At 35.3% G+C, this 16,561-nt stretch overlaps 1 protein-coding gene across 1 annotated transcript in view; it reads left to right on the top strand.

The window, feature by feature from the left end:
• Positions 1-16,561, top strand: part of LOC145266682 (A disintegrin and metalloproteinase with thrombospondin motifs 9-like) — a 50,381-nt gene that overhangs the window by 32,764 nt on the left and 1,056 nt on the right. The window contains exons 3-4 of the mRNA XM_080122610.1: positions 1,962-2,227; positions 14,207-14,422. Of these exons, the coding sequence (XP_079978736.1) occupies positions 1,962-2,227; positions 14,207-14,422 (482 nt within the window). The remainder of the gene's footprint in view (positions 1-1,961; positions 2,228-14,206; positions 14,423-16,561) is intronic.

Below are 16,561 nucleotides of genomic sequence, written 5' to 3'. Positions count from 1 at the left end.
CAATTGGTGTTAAGATTTTTTTTATTAGTAGTACATTGTAATAAATAGCTAATGATAATATTGTATCACTAAAATTAGGATTTGAGCAGGAACTTTTATGGCCTGTATGTCTCTGTGTTAAAGTATTGTTAGTTTGTCTGATAAGGTATTGGTTAGTGGTAGTGTATTCTTTTGTTTTTATTCTGGGTAGATATATCACACAGTTTGTATAGCAATTTTGTTTGAAGGGGCATTTAGATTTATTTATACAACTACATGTTTTATTATTTTATTCTCTTAGTTATATTCTGCGTTATTATTTAAATTTATTATTATTGGTTTTTTATTATTTTTCCAAGTTATTGCCGCAACTATAGCGTAATTTAATGTTATTTTATTAAATATTATGTGTGGGATGTTGTTGGCGTGAGTGCAGCTTCAGGAGATTTATGATTTTTCCCAAGGTTGGTTTTGAACATTTAATTGAAGACGGATGCGTAAAGCAAATAAATTTTCATTTACGGGTTTTACTAGAGTACGAACATGTCTATATAGGCCAATCGTGTCAATTTCTGTATCTATACGTATATTCTGTAGGAAACCCAGTTTGATTCTTACTTCATTACTTAATTCTACTAATTAAGACAGTGATCCTACACTTTTCTAATGATGTCGATTTTGCCCTTAGAGATGTCGGTTAGTAGAGAGGCAAATTCTATCGCATCATTGAACAGGTTTTGTGATAGATGGGTAGTAATTTGTAATATCGAAGTGTATAAAAGAACATCTCCTCTTGTTTTTAATCCTAAAGCAGCAACTAACTACATCAGCCGAATTAATCCTCATCGCTTATTTCTATTTCTTAATAGCTTTCACCGGAAAATGACACGAGACATTCATTACTAAACTTTGCTTTCGTATAAGCTGATTGGTTGGTTGTTTTTGTTTTACGGCATATCAACCCTTTTCGGATTATTTAATGCCGAGTCCAAAGATTTTGAAGAAAAAAATTTAATAGAATATATTTGTTGTTTTCAAGTCGGTTTCTATTTAACCCATAATTGGGACCCTAACAGGTACTACCACCCCGGGTCAGAGTGGACCTGGGAGCAATGGTAATTAATGGGTGGCTCCATACTCCCCAAAGCCCGCAAGCTGGGGCCTCACCACTGGATATAGTTTAAAGCCATATCCAGGACCCGTATAAGCTGAACTCTCTTATGAGGTCTCTAGTTACTAAGAACTAGCTAGCCGAAACATTCTTATGACTGTGTAGCAACACATTAATACTTACATAAAACAAATCATATATATATATATATATATATATATATATATATATATATATATATATATATATATATATATATAGTAATAAGGAGGATTATAATGATATGTAGTAAAACTGTACAACTCAGATCAGGAATTTGTTTAACTCGTAAAATACACATTAGAATTGTCCAAAAGAACCCATGGTATAAAATCTAAGTGACTTTGTAAAATTTAGTTTTAAGTTACATAGAAAGTTCAATTAACTGTTCGGACGTTTTACCCAATCAAGGCTATTGAGATGAGAGTATGCTACCCTGTGGATTAAATAAATTGATTTTTTTTTTAAACCCTCTGCAGATTCTCGAGTCGACAAGACTCAACCTTATAAGTGTCATGGGTTACACAAAGATTCAAAAGGAGCATTCCCGAATTCGGTAAGATACACCTAAAAGAAGCTCGGATGTTACGTCAGTGAAAAGTTATGAAAATACAATGTAAGACGTGAGCAGTAATCCAAGAATTTTAAATAATACTAATGTTCAATCGTTACCCCCAACATATTTAGAGAGATAATATTCTTTTCTGAGTTAATTATTATCAGGTATCAATTTGATTAAGCGATTATTGAAGTCTGTTGGATTCGTGAGTTGTGAACTTTTATAAAAGATGTATTTTTTCAGTTTAAATTAGGTCCAAAAATCTATTTTCAGAATTGACCAGCTGTAGAGACGTGAAGATCTGCACGAACGCCACATCAGATGGTCATTATTTCATCCGACCCGTGATGGGTACGAAACCTTTCGTGAAAATCTACTGCCACCTAATGTCAAGCAAGTACCCAAAAGATTATGTGACTCTACATAAGGAAAACTACAGCAAAGTTCCTCCTATAAACAACCAATCGTGTTCAATTATTGATTGGAACCAAGGAAAACCTGGTGTTATCTATTACTGGAAGATTCGTCTAGATGTGATGGTTAGTAAATCATTTATGCAATTATATTATATTATATATATTATAATTATATTATATATATTATTGGAAGATTCGACTAGACGTTATGGTTAGTATATTGTTTATGTAATTACTATTAAGCATTAGTTAGTAAATCATTTATGCAATTATATTATATTATATATATTATAATTATATTATATATATTATTGGAAGATTCGACTAGACGTTATGGTTAGTATATTGTTTATGTAATTACTATTAAGCATTAGGTATGATTCTGTTTATTTTAATATGTCGCACACAGTCTATGAATCTCCAGTTTCTCTCCCATCACTGCAATATTAAAGCCTCGTTCTTGCTTTATAATTACTCTAAAGTAATGTGTTCAAACGAACTGACTGAATTGCGGCTCCTTTAACGCAATGAAATGTTCTATGATGAACTCATAGCACTGGTGCCTCTCGACGTATATATGCCGGTAATCCTTTTACTCGAATATGTTCTCTATCAGGAATTTGGAATTACCTCTCTGTTTCTTGCTTCACTGAATTTATTAGCATGTCGAACTTATTAGGTAGTGTTGAAAGACATCTCGCTGCTAAACGTTCCTCGTTATCCAGCGTATAGATGGTCCTTAATAGTAGTCCTATTACGTCTAAATTGTAATATGAACTCTCTAACGGAAAACATTTAATGAGCAAAGGTATCTTCCTAAAACTACCGATATGTGGAGCACAATAGTGTGGGGCTGATTCTCAGCCGACTATCATGTGTTCGAACTAAAGTACAATGTAAATAAGTTCTTGTTGAGCTGTCCTCTTAAATAATATAATCCTATTCAAATTTAATGTAATAAGTCTTCGGACGTAACTCAGCACCGTACAGTATATCGATACTCTACGGCTGACTGGGATAGCATCTATACATTTATATTTCATCTACCTCTGCATTCCATGTTTAAAAAGGTTGTGTCCTCTATAGTGTCAGACCTGACTGAATACTAAATAGTTGGCATAGACCGATTAATACCTTCCAAAAATGTCCAACAAAAAACCTAACAGTCAGCCACGATTCTCCCAAGAATGTGCTGCTGCCATCGCGAACAGAAATCACTTTTTCCATTGCTACCAAAGTAATAGATGATCGGAGAATAAAGCTGCTTTCAGGACTGCCAGCAACCACTGTAAAAGAGTAACCTATCTATCTATATATCTATATATCTATATTCTACATATATGTCTATAAAAGTGAACGTGTCTGTCTGTCTGTCTGTGTACATTTCCCTACGCAATAACTCTGTCAATCTTTAGTCTATAGACTCGAAATTTGAAATACCGGGTACTGAGATTTGGAAAAATCGATGTGACGGATGTCAGCCAAAAATTTGGCTGTTAAGGGGTCGAATTTCAACGATTTGACCTTTAAGAACTCTACCAAACTCCTCCGACAATTTTGGGTCTAGACACTTGAAATTTTAGATATAGGTTCCTTGAACATGGATCTAACTTAATAAAGTGATTTGAGCCCGAAACAATAAATTTTAAGGGGTCATAATAGGGGTCAAAGTTTTAAAAAATTAACCATTTTTTTTTGTTTTTTTTTTTTGCTTTTTTTGCACAGCATACACCTCCAAACACCCTAGCAAGGTGTCAAAGTTCAACGATTTGACCTTTGAGAATTCTACCAAACTCCTCCGCCAATTGTGGGTCTAAACACTTGAAATTTTAGATATAGGTTCCTTGGGCATGGATATAACTTAATAACTTGATTTGAGTCCAAAACAATAAATGTTAAGGGGACATAATAGGGGTCAAAGTTTAAAAAAATTGACAACTTTTTCTTTTTCTTTTTTTTTCTTAACATACACCTCCAATCACCCGGGCAACGCCGGGCTGGAATGCTAGTAAAAAAATACGAGAGAGCTATAAGCTCAGTCCGGTAAATCCAAAGTAGCTGAGCAGCGGTTTAGCTCCCACCAGTTTTGGCAAATAGCAAACACGATTCTAAAAAGAAACGTGCGTTCTATCCCACCCATCATCAATGGACCTGAGGTCATCTCGTCAGCATCAGACAAGGCCAAACTATTTGCCAAGAACTTTGCAGCTAATTCTACCCTACGCGACGAAGGCCATCAACTAATCGAATTTACTCCTATCGCTATGCAACATACAAATATCTGCGCGTGAGTTCGTCAAGCTAATCAAGAACCTTGATTCCAGTAAAGTAACTGGCCCTGACGACATTCCAACTATAGTGTTGAAAAAGATTCAACCAGAACTTGCCCCCATACTTACAAACTCTTTAAGCGTTGCCTTAAGGAGAAGTGCTTTCCAACACCCTGGAAAACCTCATCAGTATGCCTTGTATTTAAGAATTCAGGTGACCGATCATCTCCCTCTCAGTACAGACCAATAAGTATCCTGTGTGTCATGAGCAAGTTGCTGGAATCCATATTAAATAGAGAAGTAGCCAACCACCTCAGAAGAAATAACCTCCTTAGTGACATGCAATATGGTTTCCGTTCTGCCAGATCCACAGCAGATATGCTAACAGTTATAACTCATAGGATTAGTGAATCTCTCGACAAAGGCTTCATTTCTAGGGCAATTGCTCTTGGCATATCAAAGGACTTTAATAAGGTATGGCATAAGGGCCTACTTCAAAAGATGGCCAGCAATGATATAACTGGAAATGTTTTCTCAATTATTAAATGCTTTCTCTCTGATATGCTTATAAGAGTAGTAGCTAATAGGAAGAAATCAGAGACCCTCAATATTAATGTTGTAGTCCCTCACTGGTCCATCCTGGGCCCAACTCACTTCCTGATCTACATCAATGATCTCCCAAAACACATAGTTAAATCATTCGTAGACATATATGCTAATGACACGACCATCTATGACAACACATCTCAGGCTGGAAATGACAAAGTGCTCTCTGAGTCTTTCTCCTCTGATCTTGAACACACGGTAAAGTAGGGGGGAATGGTGGCTGGTTACTTTTAATGCATCTAAAATCAAGCTTCTGTATCATCAACGCTCTGATCCCCGTCTAGTATATATGTAAATGGATTGTTCTCGTTTAGGGGAGGTTCCATGTTTCGATAAGCTTCTGGGATTGACCTTTACTCCTGACCTGAAATGGAACACGTACAGTAAGTCTGTTGCCAAGTTCGCTGGAAAAAGTGTAGGATTCTTCTATCGCTCAAAGAAAATATCTCACTGCTGATGCAATTCTCTATCTATATAAAAGCCAAGTACGTCCAAGGATGGAGTACTGCTGCTACATCTGGGTAGGAGCTGCTAAAACAGCCTATCCTGCCCTGACAGAGTACAAAATAGACTTTGTGGCTTAGTGGGGGATGCTCTCTTCTCTTCCTTGCAACCTCTCTTTCACAGAAGAGACGTTGCGAACCTGTCTTTGTTTTATCGTTATTTCCAGGGGAAGTGCTCGTTTGAGGTCAAATCCCTGCCCCCCGCCAATCTTTTACGATAAACACCCGTCTAGCTGAAACCACTGTCAAATATTTTCCCCACTCTTTAACTGTACCAAAATCAAAACGTAGACTCCATGAACAAAGCTTCTTTCTTAGAAGTGCACGCCACTAGAACTCTCTTCCCTTTGATAAACATTTGGATGTCTTCAAGTCCAACATAAACAAATTCCTGATGAACCTCCCCCTTAAGACACTTTATCAAATCTCCAATACTAACGAATACTACGAGATTATCCCATTGATTACTGTACACGCAATAACACTTATCCTCGAGTGGCTTCCGGGCTTTTATAAATGGTGACTTCCATGTAAAAAAAAAATTAAAAAACATTATTGATCATGACGGTGTTGTCTCACTCTCTACACAACACGTATTAACCCTTATAGTCGAGTGGTCTTTTGCCTTTGATAAGCAATGGCCGATCTAGTACTGCGAAAGATATATGTTATTAGTATCTTTATTAGGATTTGATGTAAAGTGGGGAAAATAGTGTTTTTTTCGTAGGGCCTACTGTAATCTTAAGATTTAGTCTTTTAAAGAATCTGTCTAGAATTATTAATGATTTTCAAGGGTTTTTATTAGAATTTTAGTTATACACAAATAGATCCAATATTATATTAAAAAAAATTACTTTGTGTCTGTATCTGGCTGTGTGCTAGTTTGTTTCATATGTGCTAGTTTGTATCGCAAATGCAAGGCCACCTTTTTGAAGTTTTAAACGGAGGTATTCATTCATTCATTCATTTAATTGGCAAAGACGAAACGCAAAAGCGATTGCCATTTTCATGTACTTTATGTGCCTGGCAGTTTTTTTTAGAAAAAAGTAGTATCTGAGTACATTTGATTATATCGATGATCGATAATCGAAAACCCCGATGAAAGAAAGAACAGGCGATTATGACATAAGTTAACACCTTATACAGCCTAACATCACAAATGCATTTGAGAAGTGTTAGTAGCATATATACAGAAATATTCGATATATAAAATCAACAGTCATTTTCCAGACATTTGTGTACAGGCATTTAAATTTTCGTAGACACTTGAAAATTCAGTATGTTATTATCGTAAATCTTATGAGATGACTGACCAATGTGTATTATTCCAGGTTCGAAAGATCATCTACACCAACAATTGGAATACGCCCTACTAAAGCCAGACTGTAAGAGCTGGTAATTTTAATTAAGAGTTCAGACATGAGGATATTTAAGAAGAACGATAGGCAATAAAATGATGTTATCAACTTGAAAAAAATGCCACACAAACGTAGGACATTTCAATTTTGGGTCTCAACACTTGAAATTTTAGATATAGGCTCCTTGGACATGGATCTAACTTAATAACTTGATTTCATTCCCATAACAATAAATTTTAAGGGGTCATAATAGTGGTCAAAGTTAAAAAGACCGCTTTTTTTTTTTTTTTGCTCAACATGCAACTCCAAATACCCGGGCAACGCCGGGCTGAAATGCTAGTATATCTATAAAAGTGCAAATGTGTGTGTATGTGTGTATACATTTCCCTACGCAATGTTGTATTCATCAGGCATCAGTTTTTGAGTGATATAAAAATGTAAGGAAGGCAGGGAATGATGCGAGGTAAGTAAGGAAGTAAGAATACCATAACCCAATAAAGGATTTCATGGATCAGGCCCTGTGTGTGGTTATAGAGAAAATAGGTGTACAGTTCAGTGTCAGTGTCGGAACTGTACATACAGATATTCGCGAATATCTGAAGATGCGTAAAAGTTGTGTGGATTTTGACTCAAGAGTGCTAAGATAAGATGAAAAAGTATGACTTTGTCATCACAAAGGTGGATATCTAGACAGATACTCACACTCTCTATAGTCCGGACGTTGCTCCCTGTAGCTTTTGGTTATTCCCTAAGCGCAAGGAAACTCTTAGAGGCTGTCGTTATAAGTCAGTTAATGAGATGAAAGAGGCTGTGACAAGGGCCATTGACAACGCTTACACTAGAGAACTTCACTGGGGCCTTTCAAGAAGTTTTTGGAAAGAACAACGAATGCATTTCATCCTGAGGAGATTACTTTGAAAGACGCTAGAGTTTCATGTCCGTACTGTCAATAATTGACCATGTGAAAAATGTCTGGAAACATATTTAAAGAAACTCGTAATACAGGGCGCGTTTAAAACGAAAGTTTCTGTTTAAAGTACCATTGCACCATGATACCTGACGTTTTCATTTAAAACTTTAATTCACACAATTATCACAGCAAAAGCAGTTACATCAGATATATATAATAAAAAGCAGGGTTTTAGTAGATTGTTTAGAGCAGAATTGATCGAAAATCGAATATCGAATAAGAACACAAAATGTGATCATGATCTTTTTCAAGTCCATATTAACAAATTCTGTATCTTGATAGGCTCATTGATTAATTCCCTGTACATATGCGTATACGCTAGCCTATATATATATATATATATATATATATATATATATATATATATATATATATATATATAAATGTTTAGAGGTACAGAATTTATATATGGTTTTAAATAAAATAGTAGACGGAAGTTTCTCGAGAGCTCTTTCGGCTATCATCTCTTCAGGAGCAAATCGATAGCAATCTAAATAGTATTGTGACGAAAATAAAGAGTTCTATAGGGGAACTTATTTAATGTGACAACGTACGGGGGCATTAATTAAATTTATTTACGTTTAAAACACGATTAAAAATGTTGGCACAACGAGGGAGAAAAAAAAAAGCGGGAGAAAAATTCAAAGTTCCCCAAAGAGAAACAATGCGTTTGATGTTTCCTTTTGCCGGCACAAAGAAGGTTGACGCACCGCGATAGAGACGGCCTCCAAAATCTTTAAATGGTTTTTGGAGTCCGCTCTATGTAGCACCTCGAACCAATCTATTTAATATCTATCGGCACAGCACGGGTTGTCAACCAAATGCTGGCCAATAGCAGAGTCCAAGGCTGCAGAAGGAGGGAGACCTCCGAACCCCATCCTCGTATAAACCAGCATGTTCCATCGAAGATCAGACAAGGGAGGATGGGGTTCGGAGGTCTCCCTCCTTCTGCAGCCTTGGACTCTGCTATTGGCCAGCATTTGGTTGACAACGCGTGCTGTGCCGATAGATATAATATAGATTGGTTCGAGGTGCTACATAGAGCGGACTCCAAAAACCATTTAAAGATTTTGGAGGCCGTCTCTATCGCGGTGCGTCAACCATCTTTGTGCCGGCAAAAGGAAACATCAAACGCATTGTTTCTCTTTGGGGAACTTTGAATTTTTCTCCCGCTTTTTTTTTCTCCCTCGTTGTGCCAACATTTTTAATCGTGTTTTAAACGTAAATAAATTTAATTAATGCCCCCGTACGTTGTCACATTAAATAAGTTCCCCTATAGAACTCTTTATTTTCGTCACAATACTATTTAGATTGCTATCGATTTGCTCCTGAAGAGATGATAGCCGAAAGAGCTCTCGAGAAACTTCCGCCTACTATTTTATTTAAAACCATATATATATATATATATATATATATATATATATATATATATATATATATATACATATATATATTAGCATGCGTGTCCGGCGTTGCCCGGGTGTTTGGGGGGTGTTGAGCAAAAATAAAATGATAGTAGGAAGGCGGGCTCGAACCTGTACCGCGAAGAAGAAGAAGAACGGGAAAAACGTGACGTCTTTGCTGTTACGACGACCGCCAAACCGGATGTGACATAGGTTTAAATTAAGATTAGAGAATCGAAATGAGGGGATGGCTTTCGAAAATACCGAGGAAAAAAGCGACCTCTCACTGTAGAAAAGTGCTCAGTTGGGGGTGAAGAAATTCATGTTTTTAGCCAATTTTTCGGTATTTGTCGTTTGAAAAATCGAGCTTCAAAACGATACAGATCTTGTGAAAATCCACCGCCTCTGTCAAATGTTTTAGGGGACATGCAAACATACACACATACATTTATATATTTTTACCTCAAATTTTCAATCCAAACCGATTAAAAAGCGTTCCCTATCTCTGAATACACTTTATGTAAAATTTCAAATATTTAGACCAGAAATTGTCTTTAGTAATTTGCCAGAGACCGCAGCGGTCAATTTTTTTTAAACTTTGACCTTATTATGACCCCGTTACATTTATTGTTTTGGGCGCAAGTCAAGTTTTTAAGTTAGATCCATATCCAAGGAATCTATATCTAAAATTCCAAGTGTTTAAACCCAAAATTGGCGGAGGAGTTTTGTAGGGTTCCCAAAGGTTAAATCGTTGAACTTTGACCTCTTAACAGTCAAATTTCTGGCCGACAACGGATTACAAAGATTTTCTCTAAATTTCAGTACCCTGTATATCAAATGTCGACTCTGTAGACTGAAAGTTAACAGTGTTATTGTGTAGGGAAATGTACACAGACAGACATACATACACTTTCACTTTTATGTATATATATATATATATATATATTTGTGTGTGTGTGTGTGTACACCAGCCTGTATATATGTGTGTACGCTAGCTTGTTATATATATGTGTGTTCGACAGCCTGCATATATGTGTGTATATTAGTCTGTATATAATGTATGTGCTCTAGCATGTACATATTTGTGTATATTAGCCTGTATATAATGTATGTGCGCTAGCCTGTGTACATGTGTGTAGGTTGGATATGTTTATTTTCTGCTCATTGTGTTATTTTTTGCTGTGTTTAAAAAATGACAACACAATAGTGCGGAGGTCTTATAAAAGTTAAACTTCCATTTTTCTTTTTATTAATCAAAATGTTGATAAGCTTCGGGGCGAGACTGGTATCTTTCAAATCAGCAAACTTTTACGCTCCATAATTTATTTTTCTTTCATATTCACCACTATTCTAAATTCACTTTTGCCATCAATCCAATGACACATGTACGCTTATGAAGCCAATCCATAATAAGGCGTTAATTTTTAGTATTAGTCCTCGCGAGAAAGAGTAGGACACAAAATGTTTTAAATAATAATAATAATAAAATAAATAATAATAATAATAATAATAATAGAATAACAATAACAAAGACTTTCGCTGGCGAGGACTACTATTGACCGTAATCAGTTATAAGTCCTTTTGAAATTTTCATCTCTATTTTTCTCGTTATGTACTGAATATGTGTTAATAAAACCAATATGAAATATGTTCCTTATTAAATTTGAAAGATTTTCTATTCTGAAAAAAGTTTTTAAAAGTTAATCTAAAAAATTATTTTAAAGTTTTTTGTTAAAAAAATTCAGATTTTCTCATTATTCAAAACTGTATTACAAAGAGGGGGTTGCAAAAAATAAGTTGTGGTATGAGGAGAAATACAAACTGAAACAGAGAGAATATTCTGACCTGTAATAATACAAAGAAGGGGATGAAAAATGAGTTGTGGTGTGAGGAGAAATACAAACTGAAATAGAAAGAAGGAGAGTTTTAAAATATAATATTAAAAAGATAAGATACAAGTTTCATCCAAGGCTTTAACAATAAAGGTACAAGATTCAATTTGAAATTTATTTATTTTCAAAGTGCACTTCTTTAAATTTTACAAAGTAAGGTATAAAAATTTAATTTTAATTCGATAAACAAAATTACCTTGGATTTATTTTATGTAATGTACATTTTGTTGCAATTTAAAAACATTATATTTCATCTAAGAAATTAATGATATAGTTATAAAATTTTTCAATGATCTGTTTTAAAAATTGAAACAGAATGTACATTACATAAAATAGACTAAAGTATGGTTAATAATGGTCTAAAATATTTTGGAAAAAAGTCGGAGGAGGCTAATGGGGCAAAAATTTAATGGGTCCGTTCTTTCGCCAGAATTCTTGAATCCTGGTACCACAGAAGCAGTTTTCCAACAGTCTGGAAAGCAAGATTCATTAATGCATTTGTTATAGAGTTTGGAGAGAACTGGAGCTACTTCAGCTGGGCACTTTTTAAATAGCACAGCTGGGATGAGATCGGATCCACATGCTTTTGAAGTGTCAAGGTTTTTTGATAGCATGCACCTGAGCAGGGGTGATTTTCAGATCGTCTGGCGTGACGTCTGCCCACAGAGGAAAGTCAGGTAGGGGGTGGTTGAGAGGGTCCAGTGTGGAGTTTGAGGCAAACCGACCGGCAAGCATGTAAGCCTTTTCGGTTGCTGAGCAAAAAACCTCGTGATTGTTGGTTAGTGGGCGAATTGTTGATTGCCCATTATTTACTACACTGTTGTAGATTTTCCAGAAGTCACGAGTTCCTAATTTCTGTGCTTCGACGCGTTTTTAGTGGTTTCAGTAAATTCTCTTTTAGCTGTCGCTATTTCTTTCTTAACCTTACTTCTAGCTTCTGTGTACTTCTGTCTGTTAGAAATGGACATGTCAGTTAAATCTGCGGTATGCATGCTGCCTTTGAGCAATTGCAGTTGTGCAAGTCGAAGTAAACCATTGAGGAGAGTGGGGCTTGCTATAAAATTTCCGCATGGGGACATGTGGGTCAATTGCAGTTTTAAACTATCCAATGGTGTCTTTGCGCACTGCTCAACAGGGAGAGAAAAATATTTTCCTATGGGGCATCTCTGATAAGATCTCTGATGCCTTCCCAGTCAGCCTTTTTATAATATCTTTTTTTGAGCAATGGGTCCTCAATTTTGGCTCTAGACTTTAGGGCGATTTCAACCATGAGTGATCAGCGTCCCCAAGTGGGCTGTTGGCATTCGTTATACAATCATCGGGAGCTGTTGTCAAAAACAGATCTAGAATCGATGCGTGTGCTTATATATATATATATATATATATATATATATATATATATATATATATATATAATACTTTACTATAATAATTAAATACCTACAGACACTAGTATTTCATCCTTTCGGGAAGCTTCAGTACGGGGTGTCACGCTTAACACTAGTCGACAGATCCGAACCCGGCAACACGAGCAATCTCTGGCTCGATTAGCAAAGACCTTATCCAATCGGCTACCCTTAACCGCGAGAAATAACACTGAATTTAAACATTTTATTTTTAAATGTTTTTTTTACGTCAGAAACAGTGATCTAACATCTCTCTCTCTCTCTCTATATATATATATATATATATATATAGAGAGAGAGAGAGGTAAATTTATCACATTCTTAATTTTTATTCAAATATATATATATATATATATATATATATATATATATATATATATATAACTATTTACTTTACTCCCATAAATTAATATACGAAAGTATAGATTTATGCGTAACCTTTAAGTATTTACTTCAAAAGTGTTCACTACGTAGGTAGAGCTAGTTAGTAATTTATAAAATATATATGGCGATTAAGCTACACTAAATATTCCGCGTTTCATCCACTCTATGACTCCTCGGGCTTATGCGCGTGGTTGTTTATCGTTTTTATATGCTCCTCTTCTTTTGAGATTTTAGTTAGCCAATCAGCTTTCTAGTATTCACCGCGCTCTTCCTATCAGTCAATGGGCATGCATTTTATCGGACAAAGGATCTGATTTAAAACTAGGTTAGCGTTTTTTTTTATTTATTTATTTTTGTATTATTTTTTTATTTTTTTATTGTTAGTTTATATATAAATATATATACGTGTACATACATATATCCACATATATATATACATATATGTGTGACCGTTTATGTATATTCATGTTTATTTATTTATTTGTTTATTTTCTATTGTTTTTGTTAGTTTTAAAACTATATATATATATATACATTTGATAATTATTTGTTTTATTCTTGCATTATTCGTCATGTGTATGCTTTTCTGAAATAGTTAGCCGGTCGATATGACTTACGTATTAAGTAAGATGCCAGGTTTATCAGGTGTATTCAAATTACTGCTTGGTACATTTTATAATTATTTTATTGTTTCTCGCATATGATCGGGTGTTTCTTTTTTGTCAAAATGAGTCCTTGATATACACGGCCTAGGTATTAATCAAGATGTGAGATTATGAATTCTTATTCAAGTAACATTTTGCTACATTTGACAATTATATTATTGTGGCTTGCATTTGGTCAGCTTCACAAATTTGCAAAAACGATTTCTTAGCACACATTGAATAAGTATTCAACAATACCAGGTGCCTAATTGTTGACCAAATAACTCATATTTTATCCTGGTCGTTTGCATGCACTGCCTATACAATGTGATCATAATTGCTACGCCAATTTTTTGTAATTATTGATAATCATTACATTGTGTCTTGCATTTGTCGCAAGGTTCCCGTTTTTTTTTCATCAAAATGATTTGTCGATGCCCACGGCTTATGTATAAAAACATTAGGTTAATGTTTTAATTTTTATCCAAGTAACTCTTTGATATATTTGATAATTATTTTTTTGTTTTTTCCATTAGCGATAGGAGCGCCCTTTTCTTACGGTGATTTCTCCGTACATATGTCGTCCTAACCCTAACCCTAACCCAATTGCAAATCGATTTTACTGTTTAATTTTCTTCTTTATTTTTTTTTTTGTTTGTTTTGTAGAATTTGCGTGTGGTGACTAATGATAGGACATTCACGAATGTTAGTTGCGATCCGAGTCATTTTGGAATATCAGATGAATTTTCCAACAGCGGCAAACTATGTAAAATTGACAGCGACTACGGAACAGGGGTCGATTGCATGGAAGCTGACTGTCGTCCAAGACGAGGACAGTTCCATATAAACTTACAAGGTACCGGATTTATAGTTCAGCCATCAGTAAGTAATATTCTAATATATAAGTATGGCGAACTTATAGCACTAATTCCTACTTGACGTAAATAACCAACGACTAATCCTATAAGCAGCGAAATCTTATCCATTCATGAGTGAAATCCTCAGATGCCGGAAAGATCTCTAGTTTCATAGCTTCTTCCCTTATACTGCTAGACTTTAGATTTCCATTTGCGTTTCCTGCTATCTCGAGTTTATTATTATGCAGAGGTTTAAATGTAATGTGAACAAATATCTTGCTGCTCAACTTCCTACACTCCTCTCTATTCATGGTCACACATATAGATCAAAATTACATAAAAGTAGCAATATGCCGTATTTGAGAAAAATAAAAGTAAAAAATGACTACATCGAAATGTAGCAAAATCAAAACCCTAAATACAAAATACAAAATGGAGAAATCAGTACATATGACTGGTTGAAAACCTCGCCAATATATGGAATGGAAGGGCGAAAGAGAACGTGTAGACGAAGATCCACCTGTATCTGCAGAAATCTTTCTCTGACGAATGGAGGATGGAATGGGTTGCGAAAAACATCCAAAAAATTTGGAGGAAGGTTCATCAGGCAAACGTCAAGTTCTAAGTCATCGACCAGCTGGTTGAGACCGTCAAGAGTGGACTGCCTCACCCAAACCAAAAGAAAAGTCGGCGACTCTCGTAAAGGTGAATGTACCCGTAACCTTCCCAATGTGAAAACTGATAATCCACTGGTGCCAGAGATGACATTGAATTTAAGTACTCTGATAGCCGATTTTCGAACAAAAAGAGTTTGCAACAGTTACAAAAATTCGTGTAGAAATTATGATCACATTTGATAGGTTGTGGGTGTAAACGACCAGGAGCAAAATTCCTTTTCCTTTAAAATCTGAATTAAATCAATTAGATCGTTCCTGGGATTTATATCTGATGTATCTCGGTGTCTGAGAAGCAATGGGGCAATTTTGCAGGCTAAGTAATTTAGCAGAAAAACAAATTCCTTGCATTTCCTTTCTGGGGTAAAAAGTTGTGAAAACGGTTTCAAAATATTTGAAGATATGAGGAAAAAACAGCTTCTAACCTTGGACAAAAGGACTATGATTGGTTGGTGTAAGAAATTCTAATATTGAGAGTAAAGATCTGTTATTAGTCAGTGATAAGAAAAACCTAATATTAATTGTCTCACGGGTGTCGTGATAATGCTATAGAAAGGTTTATGAAGACTGCCTCAGCACAGGTGCTTAATGCCCTGATATTATCCTAAATAACTGAGCACATGTTGATACGTAGCATATTTTGTAAAATGTGGAAGTTAATCCGAACAAACATCTTTTCAATAAGTTGGAAAGAGGTAGATAATGTCTGGGACCAAAACATGGGACGATTATAAATAACAATTTCGGAATAGTGTAAAGTGAAAGACAATTATCGGAAATATTCTTTTAATTGGAATTCATTGAGATGAATATTATTTATCAATTTTTTTGATTTATTGCAGACAATTATCCTCATATTTGTTTAGTTGTTTCACGACATTTCGGCCAACTATTCCTCTGGCCTTCATCAGGTGGTAACCCCGATGGATAGGAACTCTGAATCTCCTGACTGCATCCGCTGTAATTACTGCCTTCCATAGTTGTTGTCGTCTCACCACGTTTTGGCCAAGTAAGCCTCTGGCCGGCTTTTGGGTAGGATTGAAACCGCTATCTTCAAGCAATCATCACCTAGAATCGTAGAGATTCAACGTATCTATCAACTTGCTTGGACAAAACGTGGTGAGAGGACAACAACTACGCAAGGCAGTAATTGCAGTGAATGCAGTCAAGAGATTCGGAGTTCCTATCCCGTCGCGGTTACCACCTGACGAAGGCCAGAGGAATAGTTGGCCGAAACGTCGTGAAACAACTAATTAAAGATGAGAACAATTGTCCACAATAAATAAAAAAAAAAATTGAATTATCGTAAAGTATTAGAATAATAACCAACCAAAGGGCACTCATGAGCAATTAATAAGTCGAAACCATGCGTGGCTTCCGAAAAACAAGAAAAGCAGTATGACATCAAGTTGACTTATAGACTGTTGGGTACTGGAAAACTTACTGAAAAATCTATTCCCATTATGGGGCAGTAGTGGAAATTTCTATGT

Source organism: Euprymna scolopes, chromosome 41 (genome assembly GCF_053919585.1).
Source record: "Euprymna scolopes isolate OS-2025 chromosome 41, ASM5391958v1, whole genome shotgun sequence".
NCBI classification, from domain to species: domain Eukaryota; kingdom Metazoa; phylum Mollusca; class Cephalopoda; order Sepiida; family Sepiolidae; genus Euprymna; species Euprymna scolopes.
This window is presented reverse-complemented; position numbering and strand designations above follow the sequence as displayed.